The following is a 25,105-nucleotide window of genomic DNA, read 5'->3' as shown; positions in this document are numbered from 1 at the left end:
ACTGGTTGAAAATGAATATGTTCAAATATATCATATTTAATTGTAATTTGTTGTGTGCTAGTTTACAGTAAATTTCAACTGTGCGTGACAAATAAAGAGCTGGAAGCAAGCACGCTTTGAACCGTGCAAGTGAATGATGAAGGAATGTGTTTTAATAAGTTTAAATGTTTTAAAAATTGGAGGAGCAAGACTTTATTGAAAACTATTTTATAGGTTCTCCCTATGTTGTATCTTTTCATTATTGCAGGTGGATCTCAAAGGTGTCCCCCAAGATAAACTGGGGTTCACTGTAACTCTAACCCACACTCTTGAGTGGTGATTCTCCATGATCACTTATCAAAAAAAGTGATGCAAAAAACGACCCGCCCAGACATGGAAACATGGAAATCCTACACCCTGAACAGACCCTTGACAACAAGTTTGTTTTGATTCACTGGTGAGGAGGATTGTTCATTTGCTTAACTTTTCTGGTTTGTATCTTACCTCTCAGTTTGTAAGGAAACTTTTGATGGCTCTACATTTGGGTTCTCCCACTCCATCTGGGGGCAGTGCATGAAGTAACACAATGTGTAGATGGCCTCGGGGGCCCAGTGTATCGCTGCGCTCTTGTGGTGGATGGGTGTCCCATTGTTGTGGTTCTTGGTGTACAGTGGCTGTAGGTAGTGCATCGCTCGTGACACCATATCACCTACACACACACACCATAGAGGGGGAAAATAACAAAAAAGGACACACGCCATTAGGGTTCAGTTCAGTATGCAGGGTAACTCAGGCCCTAACTTTTAATAGACATCATTGATTCATTTTTTTACAGAACCAAATGCAACTTGAGGTATAACTAGTTTATTGTGCTTAGAACATCACATTAAAACGTTATACTCATTGGACCTTTTTTCATCAGAAATCCATTACAAATTTCCAAGTTCAAATCTTCTTTCATGGAACGTTTTTTTTTTTTTCGTTGGGGAGGGGGGTCACCCTGTATTCTGCTTTTTAGTGCAAAACCGGCCTTAATTTCCTTCCAATTTGCATCCTCTTCACTTAGAACGACATTGATTTACTGCATATTCCATTAGAAAGGGGAACAATTCTTTTATCTGTGTCCATTTGCATTTCAAGTGTGTACCACTTTGTCCCAAAAAAAGATGTTTAAGTGCAAGGCAAAATTATGGAGTTATAAGAGGCAATAAGATTTATTTTTTTTCACAACAATGGTGGCATTCAAATGTGTATAAAATAGCATTCACAGGTGCGGAAACATTGATGATCACCACGAGGAAGCTTATTCTATGTTAATTACATCAGCAAGTGCTTTCCCAGGTAAAAATGCAGGAATCCTTTATAAATCTGATCCTAATATTTTTATCATCAAATAACATGGCCTACTGCTGAATAAAACCCATTGTCATTGGTTTACCTCCACCAACATTGTGATGCATTTCCATTTTGCTGTAAAATGTAATAGCTCTTGTTTGCATGTCTAAATAAATTCACTTAACTGGATATGTGTTCTGTGTGCGTGTGCACTCATGTGTATTATAGTGCAGTTGCAAACAGTTGATTCTGCAGACAAAGCCTTTGTTTTGTTCCTAAATTGTGCTATTTTGTTGTTCCCAAGTGTCCATTTAGCCTCAACAATGTGAGCGAGGAGTGTAAAAAGGACGCCTGAATGAGGGAAGAGCATTTGGCAATGAAGCTGTCTATCTCCTTTGGGAGCAGCATGGACCGCTACTGGACATCACCATCTTGTGAGTTGAGAAACTGGAAAAAATATTTGGGCGCAGACCTCTACCTTGTCATCTAATACAGTTAAAGATGCAAACAGCCTTTATAGCATTTCAGACCCAGTGTCATTCTATCTATCTATCTATCTATCTATCTATCTATCTATCTATCTATCTATCTATCTATCTATCTATCTATCTATCTATCTATCTATCTATCTATCTATCTATCATCCATCCATCCATCCATCCATTATATCGTAATTGAATTGCCAACCTTTCTATTAAATTGCTTCACCTCTGGCATTTTACAGTATAATCCCTACAATGAGGCCAAACAAGATCAGTAGTTCCATTTTCCTTAAAGAGGCTGCTCCCTCCACCTGACATGTAGTTATTCTGTTGAATGAAAAGTAAACATGGACCTCAGAGCAGAGGCTGACAAGACAAGAGCACAGAAAGTAAAGGTCTATCTGCACACTTTGCCTTGTACAGTTTATGGACATCAACACAACAGAGGAAACTCAAAGAAAATGTATATATGAATGTTATAAGTGCTCCAAGTATATTCACTAAATTCAATAACATACATGTTTGCAAAGAAACATTGTGAGGACCAGAGTGACAAAATTGTGTTTGGCATGACTGAGTGATTTCCCCCCACAAGTTAATAACAGCTGTAGGTATAATGACATGGTTTCAATTCAAATATGCTAATACGGCCTTTTGGCAGAAGAGAAAATGAAAAATTACAATTAGGCAAGTTGAAAGTAATGCTCCACAAGTGAACCAAATGCCAGTGACTGTCCCTGAGCAGGATGCAAATTTGACAGGAGTGGAGTATTTCATTCTAAACTATATTCCAAACAAATTATAATAATCTTCAATTTTTTTCCCCTCAATCTTGCCTCCTTTCAATAGAGATTGCGGCAGCCCTATCGATGCCGGCTTTCCTTCCACTTGTGATTATTCTTGTAGTGTGTTTACAAAACCCAACGTTATTTGGGTGGCTTGTGTTTAGCTTGTCAGCATATGATGAATCCTTGATCGACCTGATCAATCTAGAATGGATGGAAGCGCTGAAGCGGTTCCTTCACCAAATGTTTACTATGACGATGACGCTGTGCACAACTCAAATAAAAGCTTCCTTTTGTAATGTCGATGCCATGACGACAAACACATCAAATCATTGTTTTTATCCATCGTGTTTTGTCCCAAACACTGTCTTGTACATTAGAAAGAAGAGATGATCAATTGTAAGACTTTGCTGTTGTGCATTTGCACTCAACCAAGGAACAAGTCACCACTTTCAAAGGATACTTGTTCATTGAGGAAAGGCAAGTCTTGAAACTCAACTCTTGATCAATTCATTTAATCATCAGGAATTATAGGCTATAGCTAGACCCCTCGGTTGCCACTGAATCTTAATTCCGGATCTTAGCAAGACATCAATGTTTCCAACTTTGTAAGATCTGTATAGAAATATATATACATATTTTTTTCTGTTCCAGCATCATCATGGACCGATACACAAGGACCATAAAGGCACGTAGTACTTCAGAGCCCTGACATCAACAAGCACCTTTAGCATGAACGAGTGATTTTGAAGTAGGCCCTCTCTCGGGACCAACATTAGTGAACTCAGACATTACAAATGTTATTCTGGATGAAGAAGACACACTCCGAAACCTCAGAGGAGAGCAAACATGAAACAAAAAGTTGGACCAACACTATATTTTCCTTTATTTTGCTTCCTGTAGATGTAAGAACTTGAATACATTTGGTTATCTAGTGTGTGATTATATTAGCTGCTAAATGTTGGAAATTATATTCAAAAAGTACATAAATAAATAAATAAATAAATAAATAAAAAAGTTGTGAGGGTTGGATAACACAGTGAAACAGAAATTGCATGTGTTATCTAACTGACGTTCCATTCCATTTGTAGAGTAGAACACACAAATATATGTGAATAAACTCGTCATTTATTCAGAAATGGTAGTGGAGGATCGTGCTGGATTTAGTGCCAGTACCTTCATTGGGGTCTTCAGCCACCTCTTAATACCACCACTATAACGTCAGTTATAGAAACCATCAATATTAAACAAAAATTTAACAGTTTGCAACAGTACCAGGTACATAATTTGGAGCACTTCAGCATCAATATTGATCAATTAATATGACAAAAACAAAAGTTCAATTAAATACATCATACTCACCAGAGAGGCTGATTATTAAATGAATTAAAGTGTGCAGATTGCTACCGACCAAGGTTATTATAGTTAATGAAAACTAACAAAATAATAAAAACTAAAACTGAAGAAAGAGTCCGCTGATAGTGTAGTGGTACACACGCCTGAGTTGTGTGCGGGCAGCGTGGGATCGATTCCCGCTCAGTGACAGTGTCTATGTGTGCCCTGCGACTGGCTGGCGACCAGTTCGGGGTGTAGTCTGCCTTCGCCCATTGACGGCTGGGATAGGCTCCAGCAATTCCCCGCGACCCTGTATAGGATAAGCGGTTTGGAAGATGACATGACATGACAAAACTGAAGAAACATTTTCGCTAAAGGACTAAAACAAAAACGAGAGTGCCTTTTAAAAAACAATAAGTAACTGAAACTACATTTTGCGTTAAAAACTAACCAAAACTAACTATAATCATAATGAATGAATAAATACAAATGCTACAATTTATGTTGTAAATGTAGGTTTGTGCTTCTGATAGTGATCAGGCCAACAAACAAGGCCTTGCTGGCCCTGACCAACACCACATTCAGAAAGTAATCTGATGCTCAATATTGTTTATATAATGAGTGAATTGTGAATGGGCAGAATACAGTTATATTTTAGAGGGGCCTTTTTATCAGCTGTGGCTTAAAAGAATTCTACTTAATGACACAGCAACTCCTGATGATTCATTTCTGCTTAATATGCACATTCACACGCACACACAAGGGTTGTATAGTGACAGATTTACTAATGTAGCAGGACAATATTTGGCCATAGCTGAATGCTGCCACCATCATATTAGCATATCAGTCAGTAATGTCAGCCAACTCAAATGTGAAGAGTTTAAAGCAACAAAATGAGCTGATTGGACCTGAAAATCATTGCTTGAAAATTATTTTTCTGTCAGACTGGCTCACAATAACAAATGTAGCATTTTTGTCATTGCCATGGCAAACATGGATCACCTACCTTATGATGCTTGGCAAGCTTACATTACTGTATTATTCATAAGTGTATTGTATAGAGCAGTGTTTTTCAAACTTTTTTGAGTCAAGGCACATTTATTTCATTAAAAAAATCCCACGGCTCGCCACCAGCTGAAAGAGTGAAAAAGAAGCTTATTTTAACAATATAAGTCTTATCTTGTTTATATAAGCATGTTTTTTAACATTGAATAATGACGTTATAGTATAACGTCTTGAACAGGAATTAAATAAACACAAAGAAAAAAGTATTTTATAATGTTTCATACTGATACTTACTCAGTGAGAAACATGGGCCTGTTTGGATAAACATGCGTCACTAATTCGCTTGTCTCTAAACAAAGACAATTAGCTACCTTCTGCTGCCACCTGCTGGTATGGAAGAGTACTACAATGTAGTAAAGACATGATTACGCTGCCAGGCGCTAGACCGCACAGGCACACAAATTAGATAATTTCCCACGGCACACCTGACAATATCTCACGGCACACTGGCACGGTTTGAAAAACACTGGTCTGGAGTGATTGTACAAACTTGCATGCTAAAATGGTTTATTGGCGAACTGTAGAGTTACAGATTTAGCTCTGTAGTTTATCATTGTAGTTACAGTTTGTAGTGGTGCCATGCACTGAGGTGTGTCTGATATTTTTGTTACTTTACTGAGGGGCCATATTTTAGAAAGCCCTCTCAATGATGCAGCACACTTCTACAGAAAACTACAGTCACAATATTGCTACATTACAGCCTCTCTGAACGTGTTAAGAAAAACTGATTAGCATTTATGTAAAGGCAGAATATGTTAGACAAGTCATTGGATTGGATTACATGACTTTATATTTTGCCTATAACTTTGTTATCAAACGTTGTGGCAGATGTGTGTTGTTTCGCATAGCTTAACCCTCGACTTGAGCTGTCGATCATCAATTTCCTTGTATGACATCGCTGACCATCGAGTAGCTCCACTTGAGGTGTTAGACAGTTAATTGCCTTACTCAAGGGCACCTTGACTCTACAGTTCATGCCACACACACGCAGACACGCACAAATACACACACACACAGATTCACGCACGCAGACACGCACAAATACACACACACACAGACACGCGCATACACAAGCAATCACTCACTGAGTTCAGAGATGCTGCCCACACGTGTGGCCAGTAAGCACTGTTCAACAGAGCGCTGTTCAGACTGGCTGTAGGCGTTTCCCTCGCCATTCTTTCCCGCTCGCTGCTGCAGAGTCAGACCCTCAGGTAGACTGAGCACACCTGAAAGAGAGAAAGAGTGAGAAGGTAAGTGAAGCTGTAAAAAGATAAACAAAGACAAATGGCGTAGTTCAAGTGTACACAAGGTACTGAATATACGTTTCAATACTTAGGAAAAATAAATCATTCTGGGGGATAATTTTGGCGGATGTGAGAGAACAACAAAAGGGAGAAAAAAACAAACAGGGAAGCGTAGCGTCTTAGGTTTTCAGACAGCCCAAACGCGCCTCCGTGGAGTTGTAACATATCTTGCACACACATGTAATTTTAAAAATCATAACTACACGCATTATGTTAAAATTACTACAACTAAGTAACTGCTTCCATACACGATAAGTATCAGTGTCATCAGCGCATGCGTAGTAGGCTTCCAGTACTTCAAAGAACTTTCTTTGAAAATTAATTAACAGTAAGAACAAGATTGCTTCTAACTGCTGGTGAGGCATATTGGCCACCCACAGCCATTTAAGACATTTCTCTCTCAATATGCCAATTTGGCACAAATGCCCCAAGGTCTACGGTACGTTCTGCTCAATGATAATAACCAGGTATTTAGCATATCCAAAGCACAAAGCAGCTGCTTAGCAGGCATTAGACCAGAGAGATGACACCCACTGACGACGTGCAACAAAGAACAAGAGACACTACCATCTGCTGCAAGTGTCAGGTGTCTTGAACAACTACCGGTACATATTTAATCCAAATATCCCAGCCAAGTCTGAAAGATCAATGACAAAGGAAAGTAGCGACTGTTCGATAACCACAAAACACTCTTTGCTTTGTTGTTGTTTTTTGTTAATTGTAAAGATCAAGTAAATCCATTCATTTAAAACAACGGGAGCACCTTGCACCTTCCCCACTGCCACATTCTTCTTAAATATTTATTTAGCACAGTAGCCACATGGCCTGTGGCGTACAGCGGTGCTGTGAGCAATAGGCCTTCGCCTAACAACAGCAGGCTCACCATTCTCCATTATTATCAAGGCAAGGTTGACAGGAATGTAATTAATTTGTTATTATTTAGCCTGCATGGTGCTCATGCTGTCGGGTTGACGCATTGTAATGTTTAAGACATCAATTTTAATTATAGTGCCATCTAAATTCCAGAATGCCATGAAGTTTATATAATTTTTAAATCCCTAAAAACAGATTTTTTTGTGTGTAGTATGCCACACACTACATGACAACAAATAACCATAATGTCAGCCTCTCAAGGATTAACTCATGCGTTTTGCTTTTTACTTTGGCATTCTGTGACAACTTTCTGAATGACGTACCATTCTCAACAACAGTGTTGACCATTTTTTTGTAAATAATGGATTTAGATTTAGATACTCTTCATCAGTTAGTGCAATTTGTCAAGAAGGAGCAGTGGCTGAAGATTTAGTTTGTGTTGTTAGCTTGTCTTGCTAGCTGCCAGCTAGACTGGCTTAATGGTATACTGTATGCCTGTCACATGTTATCATTCAGTCGAGTATTATGTGTTTGTTATGTTTTGACCTTGATTTCATTTCAAGCTTACTGGCCATGTTAAAAAAATGAATGTATGAGCTGAATTGTACATACATGACAGGGACGAATGTCATCGCCTGTACAGTTAATCAATTAGTGACAGTATTCCAAATATGATTAATTTTAAAAGGTAATCCATTCATTTTATACAGTGCTTGTTCTAGTTATCATTGCGGGTGAGCTGCAGACTATCCCAGCTGACTTTGGAGACAGGAAGTGTAATCCCTAGACTTGGCGCTAACTAATGTCAGGGCATACATTGATAAACAACCATTCACACCTACAGTATGTACAATTTAGAGTCTTAAAAAAGTACCATGCATGCTTTTGGAATGCGGGAAAAACCCATTGTACCCAGAAAAAAAACACACACACACAAGTATAGGGAGAACATACAAACTCCCCACAGGAAACCCGAACCTCAGAACTGAGGCAGACACGCTAACCACTAACTCACCGTGCTGCCCTCAGTGGAAACATTTGCTATGCAAAATAAACAAATCAGAGGTCGACCAGCATCACAGAAGAGATTGTAGGCCTATTTGACTGTCATCCGAGTCATACGTCTCTCTCGATGATTATTAAAACAGCCTATTCATTATCTGTTCAAGGGATCGCATGAAACACTGACTTTTTAAGATCTTGCCACCAAATAATAGGGTCTCTAAAGTGCCTAGCCACCCCTCAAGTGATAAACTAAACAAGCAAGTGACGAAAATGCAGAGGAGAGTGAGCCGTTCCATTTGGGGATAATATGGGTGACTTGAGTCGCATGACTTGACTCTAATAAGTTTTAGGGCTTGCGACTTGCTTAGCTGAAACATGAAATACTCCACTTTGACTTTGTTTTCAAGAGACTCGAGTTGAATTTGACTTGAATTACATGACTTGACAAGTTATTCTAAAGTCTGCATTTTCAACCTAGAGTGCCATTTACTTTTTAAAGAAGAGTATTTTTTCTGTCATTCACGCAAACCACTGAATGCTTTTATGCGCAGTGCAAAGGCCATCGAAACACAAATGGTACTGTATGGAAGGATCTCCAATCATTAAATTTGGATTCAAGGATGATATTTTCTTTTGTAAATTGGAAAAATGGACAATGGCAACATGCAAAGTTTGCAACTCAAAGATGAGAGACGGGGGATACGGTTAAAGGTGAGGAGAGGTGTGGCACATACTAGATTGCTTTGTGAGGAAGTTCAGGGAAGTGCAGAACTAGTGCGGGCAATGTCTACTTTAAGAAAGAATTTCTCATACAGCTCTTATTTCATCTCATTAGCATGTAATTGTTAATTCTATATTTCATCAAATGAAATACCAACACAAGCTACTATAAAGGCCACAACACTACTTGTTGTATTTACTCCGGGATCCATATTGCTGAGTGCTTGGAATGCTTGAAACACAAAAAGCAGATCAACACTGCAAAGTTGCTGTATAGTGCAAAAACACACAAACACAAACAGCAAATTAATCATTTAACAACTTTATTGTCGTTATTGGCTGTTGGCTCAAGACGTGCAACAAGTAATCAATAGACAACTAATCATTTATGAAATTAATTGACAACTATTTTCATAATGGATTGATCAAGTTAAACAATGGCTCCTAACAAGTTCCAAACGTTTACTCGATTAAGATATGTTAATTAATTTGATGGATTAGTTGTTGATTAATCAATTAATTTTGACATCTAGTGCATTTTCTGCAATGTCAATTTGAAACAATATACTGTTTATTTAACAAAAGGATGGAAATTAAAAAAAAAAGTTTTATCATCAATTAAACAAAAAAAAAATCACTGTCATGTCAATAGAATAGTTAAATAATAATTAGTTGCAGCCCTAGTTGGATCACTGTACTGTCAGGTTTGGCACACTTGAATCTAACAAAGCCATTGTTCATGTCATTTATGAATAAATGTGCAAAAATAAATGCAAAAGTATAGGATTTAGCTGTTCAGCTCCTTAGCTTTGGTTGTGGGGCATAATAATGAGAGCAGAACTGACAGTGAATTGCTGAATGCTCTTAGGGTGGACTGAGGCAAGGTGACTCAGTGGCTCTCTGAATACACAGCACTGTGTGCCCTCAGGGACTCACTGAAGGAGTGCTTACATGCCAGCCAGCCAACGTCTGTGTGCATTTGCACCATTAGATATGTTGTCAGTATCTTACATCCTGATTGTCACTGTCTATGCAACAGACCTCTCTCCGTCTCGTGAAGTTGCACAAGACGTTAGTGGGGAGCCATGATCAGAATAATGTTGTTTAGCACTAGTTTTTGTGTGCTGATGGTGTGTATAGTCATGCAAATACAAATGCAACTGTTTCCCACTCTTATACAGTTGAAGCTCATCTGAAAAGACTGGAGATTGCAAGTCATGTTTTGAGTCCCGCTGCGGACAAAACAGGCAACTACCGGTAGATGTTGGAAAGATGCTAGTCTGACTTCTTCAGAAATGCCCTTAATGCCCTTAGGGCAATTAATTCACTGCAAGTGTGCATTCCGATTTTTTGTGCGGTAAGCAACACAAAATATACAGTAGAGTATGAATCAGGTATAATCAATTAAATTTAAATCTAATTGATTATACCTGAGCGCAAACTTGATATAATTTCTGAGTCACATAGAATTAGTAAATATTCCTACAAAAATATAAAGAGAGGTACACGTTGTGTATTTAAAGGAGAAGTCAAGTAAAAACATGTCTTTACAAAAATATGTTGTATGAGCCATTCCCATATCGTTGCGCCACGGTTCGACTGTCCGTCAAAAAAACGTCATTACGTATTTGAAAGCGGTCTGTGGTTCACAAAGGTTTGGGCACCGTACTGTTGCCCAAGACAACTGTGCTAAATCGTCAAGTGGTCTAACATGGTCTCATATTACAAGTCGTAAGTGGGCAATTAATTCTTCGAAGCTGCCTTGTGGAAAAACTGAAATGGTTGCCACATCAACATGCTAACTCAGTTGTGTTAAATATGAATTGAATGTCTCCTTTTTTAAAAAGCAGTAAATTGTATTGGCCCTTGTGTAGTAGCTCTGGTATAGTTTGTTATATAATTATTTTTTTTAAATTATCAGTCACAAAATGACACATCTCCATATTTAATAAAATTTAATAAAATAAATCGGTATTTTTATCAAACATGTCTACAGGGTCCATTTTTTTTTTTTGTTCTATATTTTTAAAGTGGCGGCACGGTGGTCGACTGGTTAGCACGTCCGCCTCACAGTTCAGAGGTCGTGGGTTCGATCCCGGCTCCGGCCTCCCTGTGTGGAGTTTGCATGTTCTCCCCGTGCCTGCGTGGGTTTTCTCGTTTTCTTGTGAGGATAAGCGGTATCTATAATGGATGGATATATTCTTAAAGTGTGCTGACATTCTCCCAAAACATTGCAGTTCAAAGTCCTCTCTTCGTTCCACTGTGCACAAAACAAGATTGTTGCTATCACATACCATAGTTGGCATTGCCGCTATTCCGTTTTTTAAAAATAGTTGCATGAATGGTCTGAGAAGTCAATGAACTTGGCATCACTGAAGCCAAGTTGCTGCTCTTGTTAGCTTGCACTGCTGAAACACATGCATATCAAAATAAAAGGCTGCAGAGTGCGTGAATGGGCTGAATGTGGCCGGCCGGCCTTATTTTTCCGAGATGTGCTGTAAGTCTTTTACATTCATCCATAAAGTCGGTGGGTCGAGGAAAAAACTGAGCACGCTGGTCCAAGTGACGTAAAATATTATGCTTCTAACTAGTACGTTTGGTTTTAGCACTTGTCTAGCTTGTTAAAAAAGGACATACCGTAAATAAAATCTCAGGGAAATTTTTGGGGTGTTTGGATTTACCTTAGTGGTGCTTCGCCATCCCCAAAACGGGCTACTGATGTGCCACGACACATAGGTTGGGAATTGTTGGTCTAAAGACAACATGAAATCAACATTTGGAAGCTGAGATACATGAATAAAGATGTGCTTTTTATCTCACATCTGTCCTGGACGGCATTATTCTGCCCAGTAAAACTTTGGCACAGAAATAGGAGTTCAGAACCTTCAGAAGCAGTCTCTCACATCTCATTATATTTTTAAAAATTACAACTAATATTTAGTTCATTTTCCCCATATTCAATGAAGGAAATGTTGTACAGCCATCCATGCTCCAAACCCTAAAATGACTTTTCCTAAACTATGTTTATTGACTAAATTTTTAAAAAAGTATATAAATATGTGTCATGTCATGTCATCTTCCAAACCGCTTATCCTATATAGGGTCGCGGGGAGTTGCTGGAGCCTATCCCAGCCGTCAATGGGCGAAGGCAGACTACACCCCGAACTGGTCGCCAGCCAGTCGCAGGGCACACATAGACACTGTCACTGAGCGGGAATCGATCCCACGCTGCCCGCACACAACTCAGGCGTGTGTACCACTACACTATCAGCGGACGTATATAAATATTTTAGAGATTATTAAAACAGGCACACAATTTCATGATAAAAGGGTTTTTTCATAATGAACAGAAACCACATTAGCGCTCCCATTTGACGGGATGGTCAAACAAATGGAAAGTACGCTGGCCAGGCAAATGACAGAATAGGAACACACAGAGCAAAAGATGGCAAAACAATGGTGGCAAGCAATGAGTATTAATCCAAAGCTTTCCAGAGGCCTCTGCTGATTCTTAATACTCAGCTGATGATAATAGGAAGCAGGTGCGGCGCCATAGACTTTGCCCCCAGATGCACACTAAGAGGACTGGAAAAACACAAACACAAGCAGTACATACAGACGCAAACACAAGAACATGACGGACGAAGAGGAAAGAATTTTTACGATTCATCAGGAATATTACTGTATTGTCATTTTGAGGAAATACAGTACACATTATTTTTTATTAATAAAGCAAAACCTTCAAAATACCATGTTCATTGGTGCTGTTACAATGTCTGCGAAGAGATGGGGAGGGGGCGAGAGGAGGCTGAAAAGTTGCTCCTGGCAAGACATCGTTACTGAAGAATAAATAATGTGCAGAAGCTCCCATTAAGACGTGACTCAAAGAAACTTCCTTAGTCTCTGTGACAACAGAGGCAACCACACAGAAGAGGTTGTGTGCACAATCCAACACTAGCGCAGGTTTTGTGCATTTGGATGCACTCTGCACCGTCTCAGGGTTGACCAGAGCAGTAGAGCAGGAATGCCGACCTCGATGTGGCTCCTACCCTGCTCTTAAAATCTATTTTGGAGGGACTCGCTCAGACGTACACATACACATCCTCAAATGCACTGCTGCTCTCGACTAACAACGGATGTGCCTTAACATACAGCGACAGTGGAGTCAGCCCTTGAGTTGGCAAATCACAACAGGAACAATAATGTCAACTACGTTATTTGATGCATTCAGACAAGCGAAAAATGGACGGACAAGCGGAAAAGGTGAATTTCAAATAAAGGCCCTAAAGAGTTAATCATGTTGTCATGGAAGATGGATACACAGAGTACTGGGGCTGTTGTGCCAGGCCAGATGGCTACCATATGTATCTGAGCGGGTGATCATAGAAGGACAGATAGCAAAGATGGAAGGCTGACGTGGTGTGTCATACCTTCTTTCCTACTCCGTGCAGCTTTAAATATTTTTGATCATGTATGTCGCACGTCCAATCGTATGAATAATGGTGGGAAAAGCAAACAGGGGATCCCGCAAGACAAATTACGTCATTATGGCAAATGAGACTATGAATAGTTTGGTTTGGATACTCCGGTGACCGATTTGGTCTGATGTAACCACAAGCCCGTAATACGTTAGTCGTAGGTCAGCCACAAGGCAAGAAGTTTCCAAGTATACACGCACATGTCAGCTAAAATTAAGAAACTGGGACTAACAGAAGCCATGCGAGCAGAGGATAAACTACCAATAGATTCATTCAATGAATGGTTAATATAAACCTTATGAATACAAATATGAAGTGCACACAGAGATCATTTAAAAGTCGGAATTTTCGGCACTCCGCCAATTATTGATGTGCTTTCTTCAGAGAACGTGTTCAGCTAATTCGTCAACTGTTGAGCAAACACAGAATCACTTTTAATTACCTTACAGCTTGATCGTGAAGGAGATTAGCATCAGCAGAATGTGATTGTAATAGGGCTACAGCTACCGAATATTTTGGTATTTGGATATCCTATTGAAAATTCTATCAAACAATCTACGTAGTATTCGGATCAAAATAAAATGAATACATTTATGAATACAGAAAAGAAAAGAACATATTACATTTAAAAATTCATCTCTTTTTTAATTTGAGATATTTAACATGTTTTAATTTAAAATGTGCATAGCAGCAAACTGTATTTTCTTGTTGGTAGTTAGTTTTGGGCTATGGGATGAAGTGACATGAGACCCACAGTAGAGATTTCGTGCACTATAAAAGCATATTTGCATAAGCCTGGTTTGTTATAAAAAATCAGAAGGTCAGTCGAAAAATCAAAGATCAGTAGGAAATGAAACTGTGCCATTCTGTCAGCAAAGGTGTGAGTCATTTTCACCTATTAGACTGCCTTTGAAAAGTAGTCAGATGGCCTATTTGGGACACTCTCTTTGGGACACTCTCTTCGGGTTTCACTGTTAGCAACTAGACGCTAATGCTCTCAACAGGTGATGAATGTCAATGCCAACGTAATTAATTTGATGTTTTTTTAGCATCCTTAAATAGCTATTGAATCTGATATCATGATGACATTATTTTGATTATTGTTGGCAATCGTTTGTGACGGCGATATATGAACAGACTACAATCGGGAAGACGAGTCAAGAAAAGCCGCCACACCACCACGCACTGCCGGGAGCAACATGGAAATAAAAGTGTGCAAAGGCATTGATGTACATGTATTCTTTGGTGAGTTAAAGTTTATTTTGAAGTTGTGGCTGACTTGACTGTGTTCCCGACGGAACAAACCAAATAAACGGATACTCCAGGCAGAGCAAATTTCCTCCGTTTTTCCAATCGATGTACTCAAATTACTCAAGGACTCGTTTCACCTTCTGGATCTTTTATCCATGGAGACAGCAATAGTCTCTTCAATATGACATTGGAATGAAACAGGAGGTCCTAACATTCAGAAAGAGATTGTCACAAACCAATAAAAAAATAACAGTTGATTAATTGATTGACTATGGGTAAAAAACAATCAATGGAATTAAAGTGCCTATCCCTATGTAGATCAAGTACAAATGAAATTGCTAAATTTTGAAGTGGAAGTTTTGCTTGCAGACTTGCTTTCATGACCATGGATACAACAACACACTGATTCCAATAAAGTGCACTAATAAACTGACTTAATGCGATCGCCCAATAACTACAGTGCAATGCTGTTTATTCATGGGCACCAGGGAGCTTTTAACTGCTAATGTGCCATATATCTTCATAATTAGATGATGGAAGTCTTACCAGTCATGAAATAAGCGTGAAGACCACCATTAAGCTTCAAATGATTGCTACCATTTATGTGTTTAATTGCAGAAATGGACATACAATTAGACTGTGTTGCAACTAGAAATAATGTCATTTTTGGATCCTTATAAAGTAACATCCCAAAGAGACTGTTTAGGAGCAGAGTTTATGAATCTAATAAGTAACTAATGACGAAAGAAAGTAATGAAACAGCGTGGCGGTTGGCCTACTGAATTTTCTCTTGCAGTATTTGCCATTGGGTATCACGGTGGGTGACTGGTTTGCACGTCTGCCTGACAGTGCAGAGGTCGTGGGTTGGAATCCGGCCCGGCCTTCCTGTGTGGAATTTGCATGTTCTCCCCGTGCCTGCGTGGGTTTTCTCCGGGTACTTTGGTTTCCTCCCACATTCCAAAAACATGCACGGTAGGTTAACACTCTAAACTATCCCTAGGTGTGATTGTGAGTGTGAATGTTAGTTTGTCTCTGTGTGCCCTGCGATTGGCTGGCAACCAATTCGGGGTGTCCCCCGCCTACTGCCCGACAGCTGGGATATCCTCCAGCACTCTGCGACCCTCGTGAGGAAAAGCAGCTAGGATAATGGATGGATGGAGTAGGCCTGCATAAGGTGAGGTGATCCAGCAGACACAAAGCTGTATCAAGGACTTTTCCCTATTGCAAGCATGCACTATAAATGCAAAGAGTAGAAATTGCAGCTTTGTCTGCTCTGAAACAAAACTAAACACTGAGAATGAAATGAACCTAACTAACTGTTAGTTAGCGCTAATGGTTAGTACATCTGCCTCACATTCACCACAGCTGGGCATTCCGGGGACGGAACGGTCCGTCGGACGTAATGTAAGGACGGAGGTGCATTAAAAGGACGAGGATCGGAGGACGCTAATTTTTATGAATAAGAACGCAGGGATGAGGACGTAAGGGTACACAGGTCGCAGACGGAGGGCAGACCGACAAAAAAGGCTAGCCCACCTCAGACATTCAAGACGTTCTAGGTTCAAATCTTGGTTTGGATCCTCCTGTGTGCATTTACATCTGTCCCCGTGCTTGCATAGGTTCTCTCTGGGTATTGCAACTTCCTCCCACATTTCAATGACACGCATGTTGGGTGAAGTCAACACTGTAAAACTAGCCATAGTTGTGAATGTGACTGTGAGTTGTTGTAATTTTGCGTTTGCCTTGGGATTTATTGGCAACCAGTCCAGAATTTAAGACTGCCTCTTGGCAGAAAAAAAGATGGGATAGGCTTCAGCTGACTTGCGACTCTGGTGACGACAAGTGGTGTAGAAAATGAATGGACGGCTATTATTGTGATAGTAATTTGCAGACAACATACAGCATACGAAGATATGTTTGACTTAATTTGAGGAGCATCTATGTAATTCTGCTGTTAATCAACAGCTGCCCTTTTTAAGATGGTTTTGGATGTCAGCACACTGCCAGATCTTCTACACTCCAGTTTTGGGTTAATTGTGTCCAGATGTTCTTAGTAACTTTGGAGATGGTGCTATTACTCCTGCCTGCTTGTCTTCACCAGCTCCGGCCTGCTGCCTGCCTTTGTTTGCTGCACATCTGCCTTGCACCTACCTGGCTGCCACCAACCTGACCTCAGTCTTGTGCTGCATGTCCCCACCGGCCTCGACCTGCACACGCTCCCTACAACTTGAGGAACCTGCTATGCTTACCACAAATAAATAACTCATCATCATATCTGCTGTTTCCTTTCCGCATCTGGGTCTTCCTCACAACCTGCTACCCTACACCATTTCTTTGCCGGTTATCCCTGGATCTGAAAGGTTCTTTAAGCAATAAAAATACAACAATATAACAGGAGAGTTGAATGTGGCGCTGCAATAATAAATATTTCATTCAGTCTTTGAGTATCCTACAGAAAATTCTATAGAATCGTTTATTTGGATAAACTAGAGCATATTTTTACTGAACACATTTCACCTAATGAACAACCTTGTGCTCCAAACTACAGCCCTTCACTGAGTCAGTGACGTCACAAGCCGTCTGACATAGCCAAAGTGAGATTAGCGGTTGTGCATTGATGAATAAGGAAGCTAGTAGCCGCCAGAACTAATTTGAATGTACGTGAAGTAGAGGGTGACACAGGAGTGGATTTTCACAGTAGTCCCATTCCAGTCTCACAGAGAAAAATGCCGTACCAGTCCCGGACCATAGTTAAAAAAAAATAAAATAAGAAAAATAAATCCTGTCCCAACGAATCCCGTTGTGCTACCGTTCAGAATGACTCCCACTCCAGTACGCTCCAATTTTGGAGATCAGCTACATTAAAAAAAATAAAATAAAAAAGTTGCATTTTACTCATTTATTGAACAGTTTGTCACCTCATTTTTCCTTATGAAATCTCCAAGGATTTTTTGGTTTCATTAATGGATAAACCGGCTCCCGTAATCTTTTAATCCTGTACTGTCCCAATCCCATGATTAAGGGAAAAATTTTTGACTCCCATCTCGTGGGATTCCCGTGACGTGCGGGATTCCCGAAAAAATGTTAGCCTCTAATGTGAATTTGAACACTTTGGCCAAATGGTAAAATGCTTCAATTCAGTAGAATACAGGCTCACACACGATCGAGGATTTCTTAACTCAGGAGGGATGCTCAAATCCGGTCCTCAAGAGCCCCCATCCAGCGAGTTTTCCATCTCTCCCTGCCTGCAACACACCTGATTGAAATGATCCGCTCATCAGCAAGCTTTGCAAAAGCCTGATAACGATTGTGATCATTTGAATCAGGTGTGTTGCAGGCAGGGAGAGATGGAAAACAGGCTGGATAGGGGCTCTTGAGGACCGGACTTGAGCCCCCCTCGCTTAATTGATCACTTATGAGGGACCCACCAAGGCTGTTACGTTCCCCGCCTTTGGAGTCCCCCTTCTCGGTGCTGAATAGTAGTCTTTTATGAAGCAGAGTGAAAACGTTTTTTCCGATTTCCGTAACATTTGGCAGATCTGCGTTTTGCCACATAAGCGGCCGATCGTATTATTGCTTTTCAATGTGTTTGATCGAGGCACAAAATGTGCATTCTGACTTGGAAACTGTGAAGTGAATCCGCTTATTTCAAGCCTTGAGAGTATGTTGCAAAACATATCATTCATATTTCAATGTGATGTGTAAAAATGAATGTCAAACCTAAGTGTAGGATCGTTTTCTTTTCATCAAGGTGAAAAATAACATTTTCCATGCAACCAGCATGTTAGCATATGTTCAAACACAGAACAGCATGAATTTTTGATAAAATAAATAAATAGCGGTATACTAACCGGACAGCAGACTTGAATAATTCAAAGCAACAGAGAAAAAGAGTTTCACATTATATTTTGGGGATTTTGATGATGATTTCTATTTTTTTATTTTATCTTCAGCATGAAGCCTATCCAACTTCGTTAGAAAATGGCATGTATTTATTTAGATATTTCAAATTATGTAAAAAAAATAAAGTTGTAACTACTGTATTCCTACATGTTTACCTCGGGTAGTGTCAAACAGATACAAAATTTGAAAGACTGATTTTTTTCATACAGTTATTGCATTATATGTAATAAAATAATGTTAATTTGTGGCCTTGTTTGCAGAAGCTTAGCAATACAAAGAAAATGTGAGGTAAAAAAAAGGACCGTCATGGTGAAGTTAGGCAAAAAATACACATGCTGGAAAAAACAGTTCATCACACAATAGATAGAACAAGAACACATAGAAATGACTTGTGACGGGTGACCGGCGCACAACAAGGGCACAACTATTACGTAATCATATCCAATCAGAGGGAAACCAGTCTCCCTCTTGCCTGTGCTACTCAGCCCCAAGGTAGAAGCTCACTTGCTATTATTTCATTCTTTTTGATACTCTTTTCTGCCGCGAAGGGTAATAGGTCAGTGTGTAGTACCCACGAGTAGTACAGTTCCCGCGGGAGGCTGTGCAGACAATAGTGGCAATCAGCAACAAGGGGGAAGAATGTGAAGTCATTGAGCCGTGCGCACACCCTCCCCTGTCACCCCTCACCACGGTCTACCTTCTATGAAGGCCGTGGCCTTTGATAGATCCATCTCCCATGTCATCTGATTTGTAAAAGCTTGCATGCATTTTGAGTGGCCTGTTGCAGTCAACAAAAGGAGGATAAAAAAACACGGTGAATTTGGAGGGCTCCTATTGACAGATTGTCCCAGCACTCCAGCTAAATGCAACAATGTTTTGATGTAATTGCTCATTTAGCACTGAGGGCACTCGAGTAATTAAAGAATATGACTAATGCCATGAAAATGGGATTTTGCTACAAGGGGATGTTTTCCTCCAGGCCAGGGATGACATCATACCCAGCTGGTTGTAAACACGGGCTGCTTTTAAACAAAGCCACTGGTGGACATGAAAACTCCGCAGCATAAATACGAAGCAAAGTGCAAAGCACATCAGACAGTAACGCCTCCAGGCAGAGAAGGTACAGTCACAGGCTGTGTGTAATGGTCGAATGGTTCTTACGTCTGTGTGTCTGCATCACTTTGTATCTTTATGACTGTGTACGTTTGTCGGCCTCTTCGTCTGCATATATGAAGTCATGAAGTGTTAGCTAGGTGTGCTAATGAACATTTTCAAAGTTGCTATGATAAAGAGACCTGGAAATAACTATACTTTTCGTTTGAATTTTTCATGTATATCAGACCAAATAGACCAAAACAAAATGCTGCTGTACTGTAACAGTTTGACAAAAGCAGCACAGAATCTGAAGGGAGCATTTGTGCAGTAAGAGAGACGAAAGCATGATTCATTGTTTTCTGGGAAAAACAGAAGCACTTGATGTTAGAGGTGATGACAAACGAGGACAATGTAAAAGAATAAAAACTACCAAACAGCTAAACAGAGAAGGGCTAAAACTACCGACCACAAAAAAAAAAAAAATACACCCATTTTCTCGATACCGCTCATCTTTAATAGCGTTGCAGGTGCGCTGGAGTCTATGCCCGTTTACCACATGTGGACAATGTTGAGTCTTCAGTTACCCAACATGCATGTTTTGGAAAGTGGAATGAAGTCAGGATATTCAAATAGATTCAAATCGTGGCCACAAAACAATATGGCATAAAATGAGTCTCAATTTATTTTCAATCCTGCCTCCTCTTTCTAGTGCTTGAATGACTGCAAATAGGCAAAAACAATCTGTTGTGGTCAGTGTGATCATGATGCCATTGCCAGACTGAACAGACGCTTGCTGGGTCGTGCGTCACTATAAAGACGTGATTGCTGCACTCTCATTACCTCATCGAAAATGTCTTGATGCTTGATTTTCTTGTTTTTGCTCTGAGACCGTAAAGTGTAAAAATAGTTGACTTGGTAAAGTCAAATTAAAAGAATCAACGCAGAGTATCAGTCCTGTAAAGACACCAGAAATTTTCGTTAAAACGTTTCGAAACGGATTTAAAAACATCACTTCAGTATAGGTTTGCTCTGGATGGATCACAGCAACAATGTTTTTGTACTTTGTCTTTTTGTTAATGCTTTGGAACTTTTCCTTTTTGTATTGCACAATACTTTCCTTTTTAACATGCCAAAACAATACATAAGTTGGCCGTAGAAACAATGGTCCCTGTACTCCTTTCCAAATCCTAACAGCAAGTAATTTCTTTCACACCTTCTTTGAACTTTCTTCTCCAAACGTTGCTGCTCCCCGAGTGGTTTCAGGTTGGGAGACTCTCAAAATATGATGCATTGAGCTACAAATTGCTCAGTAATTGTTTAACTCACCTAGTGTAATCTATCTTCCTGACCGTGCACGGTCGCTGTGCGGAGCGTCCAAACAGACTGGAAGTGGGCCATGCCTGGCAGAGACTGATGAGGCCCGTGGCCATGTGCTGCTCCTTATTTCTTCCCCACCCCGACTCCGCTGAGGAAGGACCCTCATTGTTCAGGGCCAACTTTAGCAAATATCCCTGTCACTTTGATGATGTGGGAACAGTCGTATCGGAAATGCCATCATTCAAAGTGAAATCTCAAGAGAAGATGCTTTGAAACCTCTTTTCTGGTACTTTATAGCGAAAATATGGAAACTTTAAAAAAGGTTTGGGAAGCTTGATGCATAAATGACTGACTGATGACTTGCTTTTGGGATTTGAAGTGTGATAAGAATTACTATTTCATTCATTTTCGTCAATATTCCCTGCTGCACCTCAGTTTTGGTAGTTCTCACTTAACTTTCAGATTTTCAGTAACAAATGTAGCCAATTTCAAAACATGCAATAGAAAGAAATCACTTTGTACGACGTGGTCGGTTCGCTTTCAGTGAGTGTTTTTTTCGCAGCCCGGTCCAAGTTTGACAAAGAGCACAAAAACCAACCACAGGTGATACCAATTCACTAATTGTCTGATTGACTAGCAGCTTTTTTATTCGGAGATCTGCCGCAAAAAGAAAGGACACTTGTTTGTCAGGATGCTCCTCATTTAAAATGTGCCAATGAAGAAAAAAATTAATAAATGACTAAAATAGTGAGGAGCTGAAGGGCTACGAATGTGAAAGTGTTTTTACTCTCCTACATGTCTTCCTGGACGTCTTGGGTGTGTCCAGATGAAACACATTTAATTTGATTTATTTAATTAGCCTTTAAGCAATATTGGCATAACAGATCCATTCTATCAACATATGAATAAAATACAATAAATACCGAGGTTAATGCTTTATTTATTCATATTATTTAGAAATCATAATATAATCTATTGTTGTTATTATTATTATTATTATTATTATTATTATTATCATTATTATTATTATTATTATTATTATTATTACTATTATTATTATCATCATCATCAACATCAATATTTGCCACGCGCCCTGTTGGCTCGGACGTGGCACACAGGCCCGGACGATGATAACTGATGTATGCTGCTCATTGAGTACTTTCTTCTGTGGTCATGCATTATTAAATCATTTTTAACTTTTAATTTATAAATTTCATATTGTTTCACATATGTGTTTCCATTTTCAGGTAAAAGGAGGCAGAATTACCATCCATGCGCTGTATAGGCCTTTCCTGTCACATTTCCAGGATGGAGGACCCAAATGCAGGGAGGGAGGAGAACTGAAGAAGATATTTATTAACAAAACCGAGCACAAACTAATGTTGAAAAGTCCAAAATCAAATTAGCAAAGAAATACTACAGAACCAAAACACAACTCCAGGAGAAACAAAACAACATGACAGAGATAATGATCCGACGAGGACCGAGCGAAAACTAGGAACTTAAATACAAGCATACTGATGAGACAACGAGAAACACCTGGACGAGACACACAAGGTAGGAGGGAGCTGATTGGCCAACACTAGGGTGTGGAATGCAGACTGAAGTGACATTTAATATTTACAAATTAATATATATGAGGCCAGCACTGCATGACAGATTCAGGACCAATAAAATAAATTGCAGGGGAAAAAACTGAGGCTTATTGTAATTAATAATTGACTTTATTTACAACTTTTTTTCTCATTTATCTTTAAATGTTAAATATTTCAATAAATGCACTTTATTAATTTATTGCTCTTTCTTTTGTCGAACTAAATTGGAGTTGACACACTGAAACATAAGTGCCTTTAATCATGTTCGATATGTTAGTTATTTCAAATGTTCAGGTCAGTATCAGGTTCATTTAATTATTTGTGTATTTATCTGCAATTTCATTTCTTTATTGTGCACCCTGTGGGCTCATGAAGTTTGTCTGCAGCAGAATGTCCTCTGCGTAGCCGCGATGTCCTCCTGATAACATGCCAATTCTGCAGCATAGCAAACATTGAGTTGTATTGAAAATACTGTCGACTAGTGTACATAAGCTAGAGTGCCAAAATTAAATAAACATGTAATTGAGTATTTAATTAATTTGCGTGCGTCTGTGAGCCTATTTTTATGAAATGATAATCCATACGAGGGAGAGAGAGAGAGAAAGAGAGAGAGAGAGAGAGAGAGAGAGAGAGAGAGAGAGAGAGAGAGAGAGAGAGAGAGAGAGAGAGAGAGAGAGAGAATGCGCAGTCCGAAAAAGTGCATTTATAGCCTGATCTGTAACTTTTATGTTGTTCACATTACAGTAATATGTCTTGGCTCTCCCAAGTTTCCAGTTATGCCAACAACTCTGATATTTCTCTGATAGAGTGATTGGTACAGAAGTGACCAAGTCTGTTGGATCAAAAATCAGTCATGCAGAAACATGATTTTGTAATTTTGGTGACTTAGAAAGTTGTGTCAATGAAATGAGCTTCATAGCTTGTCCTTTCAACTTATTGTGAGTGATTATGAGTGACTATAGCGGTGGTGACTCCTCTCAGTCTATTTAAACAGAACCCATTGGATACAAACGCCCACAACGCTACAATGGGAAAGGAGCTCAGCACAGATCTGAAGAAGCAAATCATTGACTTGAACAAGAAAGGAAAGTCATTTCAAAGCAGCTGCAGGACCCAAAAGCAACAGTGCAAACAACTCAATGATAGTAAAAAGTGCATGGCACTGTTCTGTCACTGGCATGATCAGGTAGAAAATGCAAGCTATCCCCTGCTGTTGAGAGAAAATTGGTCAGGAGGTCGAAGAGTCAACCGAGAACCATCAAAAAGCAGATCTGCCAAAAATGAGAAGCTGCTGGAACACAGGTGTCAGTGTTTAGTCAAGCGTGTTTTGCATCGCTATGGATGCCATACAAGAAGTAAGCCCTTGCTCCAAAAGCGGCACCTTAAGGTATGACTGAAGTTTGCCACTGATCTCGTGGACAAAGATAAGACCTTCTGGAGGAAAGTTCTGTGGTCAGATGAAAGAAAAACTCAGCCGATTAGCCACAGTGCCTAGCAATATGTTTGGAGGAGAAAAGGTGAAGCCTTTGAGCCCAAGAACAGTATGCCTACTGTCAAGCATGGTAGTGGTAGTATTATGCTGTTTTGCTGCCACTGGAACTGCTGCTTTACAGAGAGTAAATGGGATAATGAATGAAGCAAATTAACCTTCAAATTTTTTAAGATAACCTAAAATCATCAACCCGACGGTTGGGTCTTGGGCACAGTTGTGTGTTCCTACAGGATCTGCCCCCAAACACACATCAAAAGTGGCTATGGAATGTCTAAATCAGGCTATAATTAAGGTTTTAGAATGGCCTTCCCAAAGTCCTGACTGAAACTCTGTTGAGAACATGTGTACAATGCTGAACAAAACAAAACAGAAAACCAACAGATGTAGGAACTTATGTCAAGAGGAGTGGTCAAAGATTCAACCAGAAGCTTGCCAGAAGTTTGTGTATGTCGACCAAAAGCGCAGAATTGAAGTGAAAATGGCAAAGGGACATCCATCCATTATCGATACCGCTTCTCCTCACAAGGTCGCGGGGCGTGCTGGAGCCTATCCCAGCTGTCTTTGGGCAGTAGGCGGGGGACACCCTGAATTGGTTGCCAGCCAATCGCAGGGCACACAAAGACAAACATCCGCACTTACAATCACACCTAAGGGCAATTTAGAGAGTCCAATCAACTTACCATGCATGTTTTTGGAATGTGGGAGGAAACCGGAGTACCTGGAGAAAATCCACGCAGGCACGGGGAGAACATGCAAATTCACAGGGAGGCCGGAGCCGGGATCAAACCCACAACCTCTGAACTGTGAGGTGGCACCGTGCTGCTGCAAAGGGACATGTAACCAAATATTAGCATTCCTGTACCTATATTTTTGACCCAGATTTGGTCAATTTTTCTGTTAACCTATAATATAGTCATAAAAGAACCAAATTTCATAATTTTTTTTTGTGACAAAGAAGTATCTGTTCCAATCCCTATATCAGACAAAAAACTGAGTTGTAGAAATAACTAGAAACTCAAGGAGAGCCATGACATTATGTTCTTTCCAAGTGTATGCAAACCTTTGATCACAACTGTATTTTCGGGGCGGGG

The 25,105-nt window shown here is 39.7% G+C and overlaps 1 protein-coding gene and 1 long non-coding RNA gene across 3 annotated transcripts in view; both read right to left on the bottom strand.

The window, feature by feature from the left end:
• The window catches only part of abtb3b (ankyrin repeat and BTB domain containing 3b), a 94,059-nt gene that overhangs the window by 17,609 nt on the left and 51,345 nt on the right, over nt 1–25,105 (bottom strand). For both annotated transcript variants that reach the window (XM_086027097.1, XM_086027098.1), the window contains exons 2-3: nt 6,067–6,207; nt 484–688 (exon numbers count right to left, since the gene is read on the bottom strand). In XM_086027097.1, coding sequence (XP_085883223.1) covers nt 484–688; nt 6,067–6,207 — 346 coding nt within the window. The remainder of the gene's footprint in view (nt 1–483; nt 689–6,066; nt 6,208–25,105) is intronic.
• Nucleotides 20,409–22,388, bottom strand: LOC147148482 (uncharacterized). The gene is made up of 3 exons (XR_015086356.1): nt 22,195–22,388; nt 20,937–21,075; nt 20,409–20,564 (listed from the first exon to the last, which is right to left on the bottom strand). It is a non-coding gene; the product is annotated as an uncharacterized LOC147148482 (long non-coding RNA).

This window comes from Filicampus tigris, chromosome 4 (assembly GCF_054856515.1).
Source record: "Filicampus tigris isolate MCC_2025a chromosome 4, RoL_Ftig_1.0, whole genome shotgun sequence".
In the NCBI taxonomy this organism is placed as follows: Eukaryota; Metazoa; Chordata; class Actinopteri; order Syngnathiformes; family Syngnathidae; genus Filicampus; species Filicampus tigris.
The sequence above is the reverse complement of the archived record's forward strand: the minus strand, read 5'-3'. Positions and strand labels throughout refer to the sequence as shown.